The sequence below is a fragment of the Petaurus breviceps genome, unplaced genomic scaffold (genome assembly GCF_028583685.1).
Source record: "Petaurus breviceps papuanus isolate PSGF00001 unplaced genomic scaffold, PetGlider_PUasm1.0 191, whole genome shotgun sequence".
Classification (NCBI taxonomy): Eukaryota; Metazoa; Chordata; class Mammalia; order Diprotodontia; family Petauridae; genus Petaurus; species Petaurus breviceps.
Window position 1 is genome coordinate 3,938,148 of NW_027185811.1, and position 11,724 is coordinate 3,949,871.

The window sequence follows — 11,724 nt, forward strand, 5'->3', positions numbered from 1 at the left end:
GGTGCAGTGAATAGAGCACTGGCCCTGGAGTCAGGAGGACCTGAGTTCAAATCCAGCCTCAGACACTTAACACAAAAATTAGCCATGTGGCCTTGGGCAAGTCACTTAACCCTAACTGCCCTCCCCCAAAAAAAGCAAAAAAAATAAAGAAAGAAATGAGGCCTTTATTAGAGACACTGGTTGTAAAAATTCTTTCCCAATTTTCTGCTTCTCTCCTAAACTTGCTTGTATTGGCTTTGTGCAAAAACTTTTCAATTTAATGTTATCAATATTATCCATTTTGCATTTCATAATGTTTTCTATCTCGTTTGGTCATCACAAGCTATTATTCTGTCTCTCACTTCCCCTTCTCAACCAAACACCTTGAGAAAGCTGTCTACACTAGGGAACATTCACTTCCTCTCATTTATTTTCTAAACCTTCTGCAATCTGACTTCTGACCTCATCATTCAAAAGAAATTGCTCTCTCCAAAGTTACCAATGATCTCTTTATTGACAAATCTAATGGTCTTTTCTAAATACTCATCCTTCTTGATCTCTCTTCAACTGCTAATGCTGTTGATCACCCTGTCCTTCTAGCTAGTCTCATCTCTGGATTTTCATGGCACTCTTTTCTCCTAGTTCTTCTCATATGTAGATGACAGCTTTTTCTTAGCCTCTTCTACTGGCCCTTCATCCAGGTCATTCCCACTAACTGTGGGTTTAAGGCTTTATCCTACTCCCTCATCTCTTTTTCCTTCTATACTATCTCACTGGGTGATGTCATAAGCTCTGATAGGTTCAGCTATCTTGTTTATGAAGAATAAGATTCCAAGATCTATAAATCTAGCTCTCATCTTTCTCCTGAGTCGTAGGCCCACATCAACAATTGCCTTTTGGACATCTCAAATAGGAAGTCCAATAAGTTATCTCAAACTAAACAGGTCCAAAATATAACTTATTATCTTTCCCCCAAAACCCTCCTCCTCTTCCCAGCTTTTCTATCATTGTCAAAGGCACCCTCATAATCACTGAGACTCACCACTTCTGAATCATACCTAACTTCTTACCCTCACACCCCATATTCAATCTGTTGCCAATTCTCATCTTTTTAACTTTATAATATCTCCCATTTATTTCTCCTTCTCTCTACCACCCTTCTGCAAGGGTTCTTATTACCTCTTCATCATGAATTACTGTAATGCCCTTCTTGTTGGTCTCCCTCCATCAAGTCTTTCCCCCAATCCAATCTATGTCATCTGCCAAAGTAATTTTCTTGATTTAAAAAAAAGTTTTTTTTGAGGAGGGAGGCAGGGCAATTGGGGTTAAGTGACTCCCCCAAAGTCACACAGCTAGTAAGTGTCAAGTGTCTGAGATTTGAATTCAGGTCCTCCTGACTCCAGGGCCAGAGAGATTTTCTTAAATCATAAGTCTGGTCATATCACCCCACTCCTACCCCTACTCCATAAATTCCAATGGCTCCCTATTACCTCCAGAAATATACGTTTTTATTTTTATATTTAATAATATATCTTATGTGCATAATAAAGAATATACTTTACATAAAATATTAAATCCCTTATCTTTTCTTTTGCTTTTTTTAGTTTGGAAGGCAATTGGGGTTATGTGACTTGCACAGGGTCACAAGGCTAGTTTTTTGTGTTAAGTGTCTGAGGTCAGATTTGAATTCAGGTCCTCCTGACTCCAGGGCTGGTGCTCTATTCACTTCAACACCTAGCTGCTCCCTCCCCCCATCTGGTTTTTAAAGCCCTTTATAACTTAGCCTATCCCTAACTTCCACCTCAAAACTTTCCACCCCAATCAATACTGGAATTAGGCCCTTGATTGGAGGATGCACTTCTAATCTGAGTGAGAGGAAGAAAACCAGTTTCCCCAATAAAACAAAAGACAAACAAAGAAAACGGAGAGCATAACATGCTCAGAAATGGAGCTTACTTTGATCACACTGTCTTTGCAATCCACCACCCTTTCAAATGTTTGGCTAAGGATCTCGATGTCTTTCCGAAGCTCTTTGGCCTTGACTTCCCTCAGGATGGTTCTCCACTGTGTGTTGATTTTATTAAGGTTCAAGGCACTATTGTGTTCCTCCTTAGCCAGCTTGTCCTATGACGGGGAAACAAAGAGAGCATCCAATGTAGGCACATCTCACCAGGTCACAGGTTGAAAAACACAAAATTCTGATTTGGCATCACACCTACTTGCTGTGGCTTAAGGAGTTTTTGCTCATCACTGAAATACTCCTGTGAGGTGGGGCCTGCCTGAAAACAGTTTAAACCAGGGAACAAAGGTGAAGCCTGAAGCTTAGATGACCTGTGGCATTTGAGCAAAACACTTCAGTTCTCTAGGTCTCAGTTTCCTTAATCTAGATGTCAACAGTCAACAAACTTTTATTAAGCACTGTTCTAGGCACTATACTAAGAGCTAGGGACACAAATACAAAAAAAAAAATCCTTGCCCTCAAGAAGCTTACAATCTAATGAAGGAAAAGCAAAACACAAAAGCAAGCTGAAAAGGATGATGGGGAGGGTGGGGAGAGGTCCCCAATCAATCTGATCATCAGGTAATGAGTTGGATATCTTCCCATGGAGAAGATGAAGAGAACACTGGTTGTATCCTAATTGGTTTCTAGTGGCTAGGGCTATTTCTAAGATGATCTGGTTAACTAGGACTCTGAGAAAGGATACTTTATCCACAGAACTTCCCCGTCTCTGCTGGCCTATAAAAGTGAGATGTCAGACGTACTCATCTTTTTTTAATTTAAATTTTTTTTTTTTGCTTTTTGGAGGGGGGAAAGTAGGGCTATTGGGGTTAAGTGACTTGCCCAAGGTCACATGGCTAGTTTTTGTGTTAAGTGTCTGAGGTCGGATTTGAACTCAGGTCCTCCTGACTTCAGGGCCGGTACTCTATTCACTGCACCACCTAGCTGCCCCTGACTCATCTTTTTTGCATGAGTTTACCCACTGCTTTCAAATTCACCCAGCAGGAAAGAAGTGTTTCTGACTTTTTCCAGCCCAAGACATAGTAACAGCTGGGACAATGGTAGAATTATTGCTGAAGCACAAGGCAATATGTGTGTGTGTGTTTGTGTATCAGATTGCTTGCCGTCTTGGGGAAGGGAGAGGAGGAGGGAGAAAAAAACTGGAACTCAAAATCTTATAAAAGTGAATTGCTGAAAACTATCTTTACATGTAATAGGGGAAAAAAATAAAATACTATTAAGTGGAAGAAAAAAAAAAGTATATAGCAAAAGTAGACCTGTACTGCCCACATGAATCAAAGCAAAGTTCACAGAAAATGTTCTTGACTAGAAAAAGAGAAATGGGGGTGGGGGGCAGGGGAGGAAGGAAGATACCTACTATGTCTCAGTCACTGCGCTAAGTGTTCACAAATATCTCATTTGATAACTGAAGAGTTCATAAACAATTTTCCTAACCCTAACTTCTAGTATAGAAGACAGGATTCTGCCTTTCCTGATATTATACAGTGAATTATTTGGGCAGTGGAGGTCCAAAAGAAAAGCTATTACTCATTCAGCAGTCACAAAGTGAATATGCTTTTCAGTGGGAATCCAAGCCATAGAGGAAGTACTATAAATCTTTGAGGGACTGTATAGGATTGTGAGGGAATACCATACTAATAGTAACCCTAAACTCAGTTACTCCCAAGGGGAACTACTTGGAGTGCTTTATGTGTTTTTTGTTCACAAGTTACTGGGAATCCTTTGCATCTTCTGCATGTTTCTGTAAAGGCTGTTTTATATTATCCATGTTACTTTGAAAGCTTGGGAACTAGGGACCCCTGTTATTCACATGGGTGGAAATATAACGTGCATATTTGGAGATTTTCTGGGACTAAACTTTGGTTGACGGCAAGGAACCAAAGAGATATTGATCTTTTAGGGTCAGCCCTTGTGTCCACCATTTGGAGGCTGAGGATGGCTAGGCCATGAGTTATATGTGAAATAAGGATGTTGACCTACATGATCTCTGAGTACCCTTATACAGCTTTCTTTAGACCCTCAATGCCCTCTGTTTTTGGAAAAGCAAGTATTTTGAATTGTTTTGCTTAGGCTAGAGCAGGGGTGGGGAACCTAAGGCCTAGAGGCCTCATGTGGCCCTCTAGGTCCTCAAGTTGGGTCCTTTGATTGGATCCAAACTTCACACAGGATTTCATTTGAGGACCTAGAGGGTCGGTCACATGTGGCCTCAGGTTCCCCATCTCTGGGTTAGAGGAATTAGGGAAGGGAAGAAAGGGATAGAGCACTGGGCTTCGAATCAGGAAGACATCTTCCTGAATTCAAATTCTGACTCCAAGCATTTACTAGCAGTGTGACCCTGGTCTAGTCACTTAACTCTGCCTCAGTCTTCTCAAATGAGCTGGAGAAGGAAATAGCAAACCACTCCAGTATCTTTGTCAAGAAAACTCTAAAAGGGGTCGAGTCATACAGGGCTGGGACAAACGACTTAAACAGACACTGATAATAAGTCCATCCCCAGTGAGAGACAATTTGTATTCCTCAGCTTTTTATCAGCTGAACTTTTGAACTTCTGGTACCACAAACCCCTCCCTCCTTTGGTAGTGGGGCTGGGATCTGCATTAACAAATAGTAAGTTACTCCCATACTGAACCCTCCCTTCTCCCCAAAAGTTAAACTAGCTACCTATTTCAGCAACTCCAACTTATAACTGAAGCCGCCAAGTACCAGCGCTTAACTGACTTGCTCGGTCCCAGAGCAGAGCCAGGCTTCTAGGAGTCCCAATTCAGGGCTCTGTCCCTTGTATCTGCTTCCCAGAATCAGCACTGATCCCACGCTGTAACTGAGATAGGTGTGATGGGGGGAGGAAGGGAACCAGGTGTGCGGCAGTATCTGGCAAACCCCCGAGCTCCCAAGAGGCTAGAGGGCCGGCCCTCTTACCTTCAGAAACTGATTCAGGAGCCTCTCCTTCTTCCTGAGCTGCTCCTCCTCTGCCATCATCTTATGCTGAAGCATCAGCAACCTCTCCTCCTCGGTTTTCGGGCCCCTTTTGCCTTTTCTCGGCATGGCTGACGCTGTGGCCGGGTCAGGTGCCCGGGAGGACTACAAGAAGGGGGCAACGGACTACACTCCAAATGGGAGCGGCTGGGACTCCAGCAGGGGCAGGAGATGGGGGCAGAGAAGGCTGGTCTGGGCGTTAGCGAGGAGCCTGGCCACCCTAAGCCGGCAAGGGTAAGATTTCAGGTAGCGTCTCCGTCTCCTAGCAACGGTCAGGCTCGCCTAGTTGGCGTCTGGAGAAAGGATGGGCGGGGCTAGAACTGGCCTTCCTTGGCCAGGACTGGACACATCCCTGTCTCCCACTGTCTGGTTCTCCTCCTCTCTCTGCCCTTTGGTATTCAAAGATTCTCCTTCAGCCTCCTTCTAGAGTCCCTTCTCTTCACACTACCTCCCATCCACCTCTCCTCCACGCAGAGCCCCCTCCCCCGCTAGACTGTAACTTTGTTTTTAGAATACAGTCTGACTGGAATGTAGATTGCAAGATTTTAAAAGCCATGCTTATTGTTTACTTTCAACCTATAATTGGCATTGACACGTCCCTGGTAAAGAAAGAGTTTACCAATGATACTTAAACAATATTTATAAAGTGCTTACTATATTGCGGGCACTCTTAGGCACTGGATATACAAAGACAACAATAAAACCATTCCTGTCCTCACAGAGCTTATATTTTACTGGAGGACACAGCATCTACGCAAATAAGTCTCTGTGTATCAACTGTTTTACTCACGGAGGGTATAGATACTGTTCTTGAATCCTTAAGAGACAAATGCAATGTTGTAGGAAAAGCAATTTGGAGTTACAGCTGCCAATATCTTGTTATGGGAAGATTCTTCCTATGAGCTTAGGCACAGGGTGTTTTTATGGATCCAAACCCTGTCATTTTACAAATGGGAAACCAGAGGCAGGTAAAGATTAATTCTGTTGCCCAGGGTCATGCAGCTAGTGTCTGCTGAATTCTGAACCTGGATCTTCCTGACTCTAAGTTTAGTGAACTGTCTAATATAAGACGTTGAATTTCGAACTTCTTTCTTTCTTAAGTGCCAAATTATAAAGAAAAATTATGAAGGGAATTCTGTGAAATTTGTGAGAAATTGGCAGACTCAGTATATTTTGTAAAGACTTTCTTATAAGGACTGAAGAGAGGAGGGGAAAAAAGACCAACATAACATTTCCCAAGAGACTCTTATCTCAATGAGAAATATGAAGAGAATTTTTGAGAAATTTTAATCAGTATCTGACGTGAACTGAATGGTAAAATTTTGTTTGTGGAAGTGAAATATTCTACATTGATCTTTCTCATGGCCAAAATATTACAATTATTTATTATTTCTTTCACATGTTAATAAAATATATATTCAGCAATTTAAATATTTATGTAAAAGGAGATTAAGAGATTTTACTATGTAGAAAAATAAAAATAATTACTATTGGGAAAGGAGGTTTTCCAGTTTACTGAATAATATTTAATGATCTGGGGTATGGAATCTAATTAATTAATGAGGAGGTTGAAATTATAGAAAGAAAATCTCTAAACATACCCCTAGATTTCTCTAGAGTTTGAGTTAATAAGATTAAACATGGGAACAAGTCAAGTAGCAGACTGAGGAGTGACCTACAAAGGTTATCCTTTAACCCTGCTTGCTACCTGTGGTAATATCTTGTTAGGACGAATTTGGGGAGGTGGCATTAAAAGCTATGGCGATTGAAAAAGCCTTGATGAAGAAGGTACTTGAGCAAAATTTTAAAGGAAATAAGGGATCCTGAGGGCCAATGATAAGGAAAGGAGAATTCCAGGCATGGGGGAAAGCCAATGCAAAGGTATGGACAGCAGATGGAATGTTATATGTGAGAAATAACAAGAAGACCAGTTTGGATTGTAGAGTGCAAGAAGGGAATTTATGTATAAAAAAGGTTAAAGAGTAGGTTGAGACCAGATTATGAAGGGTTTTGGAAATTAGAAGAATTATATTTTAGCCTAGAGGCAATAGGGAAATATTGAAGTTTTTTAAGCAAGGGAGTCACATGATCAGACCTATATTTTAGAAAAATCACTTTAGCAACTATGTGTGGAGCATATTGAAAGGGAAAAAACTTGAGGGAGGGAGACCAATTAGAGTGCTATATTGTAATCCCCCAGGAGACAGGTGATGAGGGTCTGAATTATGATGGTGACTATGTGAGTTATCCAAAAGGGAAGCATGTGAAAGGTGTCATGGAGGTAGAAATGGCAAGCTTTGCCAACTGATTAGATATATAAAATGAGGGAGAGTGAGGAGTTACACTTTGAAAGGTCAGGAGAGTAAACCACCAGAATTCTGGGAACTGGAATCAATGAAGAGATTTGACTGAAGCCAGATTGTAAAGCATGAAATCCTGAGGGACTTGCTTGACCTAGGCTGGCAATAGCAGAGATGTAGATTCATTGATCTATTGGCCTTGCTGCCTTTGTAAGTGAACTTGGTGAAGCAAATGCTACTTAGAAACTACTTTAAGTTTGAGCTCACTCTCCCCAGTGACTGAGAATTTATAGGAGGGAGTATACCATCCAGGTGTTGAGGAGAAATGTTTGTGCTTCTGTTCTTGCTATATCTTTGAAGTTAATGTCCCTTTATAAAAGCTAATTGATGTTAATTGGTTAAATGAAACTGGGGTGCTAATTGCTGGCAGTTAACAGTAAGAGGAACATGCCAAAAGGAAAGCTTGAGCCAATAGCATTATAGAAAAAGACAAGTGTACCCCTAAAACCCTGAGCAGAAATGTAGTTTGGTCTTGCTCTGGGAGAGTGAGTCCAGGGTATCATGACATATGGGGATTCATCTGAGATAAAATTGAGGCCTTTTCATTTACAGAGATCCCTTGGAGAGCCTCTTTAGCCAGGACTTTCATTATTGGATAGACTGGTTTGAGGAATCCATTAAAGAAAAAAATGCAAGCTTTTTTCTTTGCTTTACACTGTAACTTTTTTCTGGTGTATGTTTTCCTAAAAAGTTCCTGTTGAAATTATTCCCAAAGAATTTTTAGAATTGTTGAATTTTTGAGTACTGATACTTGCTTTGTGACTGAGGATTGATATTGAGGTTAATATGAAAACTATGGACTTCGAATCATAAAAATTTTAATGCCCAGCTGATAAATGTTAATACTTTGTTGCATTTAAACAGACCTAGACTGTTTGCCTTATTGTGAGAAACTTTTGAACCACAAACTCATAGGGCAAAGTTTGGCTGCTGGCCTAGAAACCATAAGTAATCAACCCCAGGTGCTGAGTTGCTTTTCTTGAGAGCTTCATCATTATTTGGGTCTTATGTTTTCTTTAGGTTACTTGTCCTTTACACTTGAGTTGTCAATTCCAGTAGGAGTGTGCTTATAGTGGTGTGGAAAAAGGAATACACTAGGGAAGAAAAGTAGGAGGAAAGATTTACCATTTCACATAATAGGGTGAGAACCCAGTGGAGGCTGGGAAAGTTTGCAACAGGAAAGCAAGAGCAAACCTGTTCTTTTTTTCCCCACTCTCAAAACCAGTAAAACACAACATAACTATATCCAATCCATGTATTTATGTTTTCTAACTCTCTCTCTAATGGACAACTATTTGGTACCATGGATAGAATGCCAAGTCTGAAATCAGGAATATGAGTCTTCCTGAATTCAAATCTGGCCTCAGGCATTTACTAGCTGTATGACTCTAGCAAGTCACTTAACCCTGTTTACCTCAGTTTCCCCATGTGTAAAATGAGCTAGAGTAGTAAATGGCAAACCACTCCAGTGTCTTTGCCAAGAAAACCCCAAATGGGGTCATGAAGAGTCAGACATGACTGAGCTAACAACTCCCACTGTGATCCTTGCAGATAGTGGTAATCCTAAAGGGACATTAATTTCTTCTTCCCTCATTAGAATGTAATCATTTCATCATCATTTAGAACTTTCTGTTCACTCATATTTAATTGCTAGCTTTCACTTGACTTCTGTGTTTGCACGTCAAAATCTCTACTCAGCTTTTATCTTTTCGTCAGTAATGCATTTATAGGTTGTGTATGTCAGTCATGAGTATATCAAAGAAGAGATTAGCAAAATCAGAAAAAAAACATTGAATTAAGAAATAATACTAGGAGATGGATTTTTGTGGACCTTTGGGGGGAGGAAGAAGAAAATAGATAAAATGTTAGCTAAACCAATTAAAAAAAAGAGATGAAAACCAAATTGCAACAAAAAAAAGGAACTCATACAAAATGAAAAATAAAGAAAAATCATTAGAAACTACTTTGTCTTGTTATGTGTTGTGGAAGGACCACTATCTACCAGGGTTCCTCTTTCCTTATGTTAGTTTTCCCCTGAAAGACAACAAAGCTATTTCTAAGACTTTATTGACCCAAAATCAATTTGTACCTTCCTCAGCACAGCTTCCCAGTAGCTTCAGACTTGGGGTATGTCGCAAGTCCTCTCCAGTAACACACCCTGCCCTACTGACCAGGTTTGTTTCCATATGGAGATGAGAGGTTATATCTACCCAAGTTAAGTATTGGAGTATCCTTGTTGAATATTTTTTTCTATATTATAACCAAGTAAACCTCCTTTTGTTAACTATTAATGATCTACTTCCTCATTTCATCCCAATATCAAACCTGAATTAATAGGATACTAAGTTAACTTGGGCTTACACTTAGCATATTCCTTGTTCAAAGAAAGGATTTTATCACACATGAAATGGAAAATTTCAGTTACATAAAACTGAAAATTTTTGCTTATGCAAAAAAAAATCAATGCATCTAGAATTAAAAAGGAAAACGAACTGGGAGAAAATATTTGCAGCAAATTTTGCTGATGAAAGACTGATATCTGAAATATAGAGAATTGAATACATATAAGAACTAGAGTTATTCCTCATGAATATGCAGTTCTCAAAAGAAGAAAAGCAAGGTGCCATTTTTAAATACTTCAAATCATTAATGAAGATATAAATTAAAATATTTCTGAGTTCTAACTCATACCCATAAGGCAAAGATGCCAAAGAAAGAAAATGAGCAATGTTGGAGGGACTGGAGGACAAACACGCGAATGCATATTATTGGGAGAGCTGTGAATTCATTCACCCATTCTGTAAGATAATTTGGAACTGTCCCTTAAGAGTTATTAAACTCTTCATATCCTTTGACCCAGTGCTGCCATTACTAAGCTTAGACCCCAAAGAGAACAAAGAAAGAGGGAAATGATTCAGGAATACAAAAATATTCACAGCAGCACTTTTTGTACAAAGCATTAGAAACAAAGTGGAATATCCATTGGTTGGGAAGTAACTAAATAAACTGTAGGATATTCATATAATGGAATGTTACTATAATAAAAAAAAATAATGAAAATCCTGAGTATAGAGACACATGGAAAGACTTACATGAACTGATGAAAGTAAACATTCACATAGTCAAGGAAATAATATACACAATACAACAATGTGAATGGAAAGAACAAATATCATGAAACAATTGAAAGTAAATGTTGGAAAATTCAAAGAATGAACATGGTTCCAAGGTAGAAGAGAAGACATCTTCCACCCTCCTTTGCAGAGGTGGAATATTATCTATATTTTCAGATTTTTTTAATATATTGATCAATTTTGCTGATTGTTTTTTCTTTTCCTCTTTTTCTTTAAAAAAAAATATTCTTTTTCATATGAGATGGCTCACTAGGAGTGGGAATCAGAGGGAGACAGGAGCAAGTAAATAAATAAATGCATTTTAAAATTAGAGAAATAGAGACTAAAACAACCCTGAGGTTCAACCTTACATCCCTAAGACTTGCAAAGATGCCAAAGGAAAATGACAATTGTTGGAGGGGCTATGAAAGAATAAGTACAATATTCACTGCCATGAGAGAAGTGAATTGGTCCAACCATTCTGAAAAGCAATTTGGAACTGTCCCCCCAAAGGTCACTAAACTTTTCATGCTCTCTGACTCAGTGATACTACTATGCTTACACCCTAAAGAGACCAAATAGGAAAATGGTCCATATGTACAAAAGTATTTATAACAATATTCTTTTGTTGTAAGAAAGAACTGGAGATTAAGGAGGTCCATCAATTGGGGAATGGCTGGACAAATTATGGAATCTGAATATAGTGAAATAATATTGCACAGTATGAAATTATGAAAGAGTTGGATTCAGAGACACCTGAAAGGACTTGTAGGAACTGATGTAAAGCGACATAAATAGAACAAGGAAAATAATTTACACAATAACTACAACTATAAAGGAAAACAACTGTGAAAAACTTAAGAATTCTAATCCATGCAATTAACCACAGCTCCAGAAGATCGTGATGAATCATACTCCCCACCATTTGGCAGCCTCGATGTTCAAAATGAGACATACATTTTCTGGCAAAGCCAACATGTACATCTGTTTTGCTTGACTATACTCATTTGTTACAAGGAAGAGAGTTTAATTTTATTTTGAGGAGAAAAAAATTACAAGTTTTTGGAGGACTAATCATAGTGATTCAATGAAAAGAGGGGGGAAAGAAAAAAAGAGTACTAATGGAACATTTATAAAATACATTGGAATGCACAGAAAGAAATCCAGAGACAGATAGCAGGACAATATTGAAGTTACTGTATTCAATTTATTAATGTAGCAACCCTGCCCAGATGGAATTGTGGAGTGCTCAAAAAGACAATCCTATGAGGCTGTGTAC

At 39.1% G+C, this 11,724-nt stretch overlaps 1 protein-coding gene across 1 annotated transcript in view; it reads right to left on the reverse strand.

Annotated features, from left to right (window-relative positions):
• The window catches only part of CCDC65 (coiled-coil domain containing 65), a 21,765-nt gene extending 16,426 nt beyond the window's left edge, over positions 1 to 5,339 (reverse strand). The window contains exons 1-2 of the mRNA XM_069092634.1: positions 4,916 to 5,339; positions 1,936 to 2,103 (exon numbers count right to left, since the gene is read on the reverse strand). Coding sequence (XP_068948735.1) covers positions 1,936 to 2,103; positions 4,916 to 5,041 — 294 coding nt within the window. The 5' untranslated portion in view covers positions 5,042 to 5,339. The remainder of the gene's footprint in view (positions 1 to 1,935; positions 2,104 to 4,915) is intronic.
• Between the last annotated feature and the right edge of the window lie 6,385 nt (positions 5,340 to 11,724).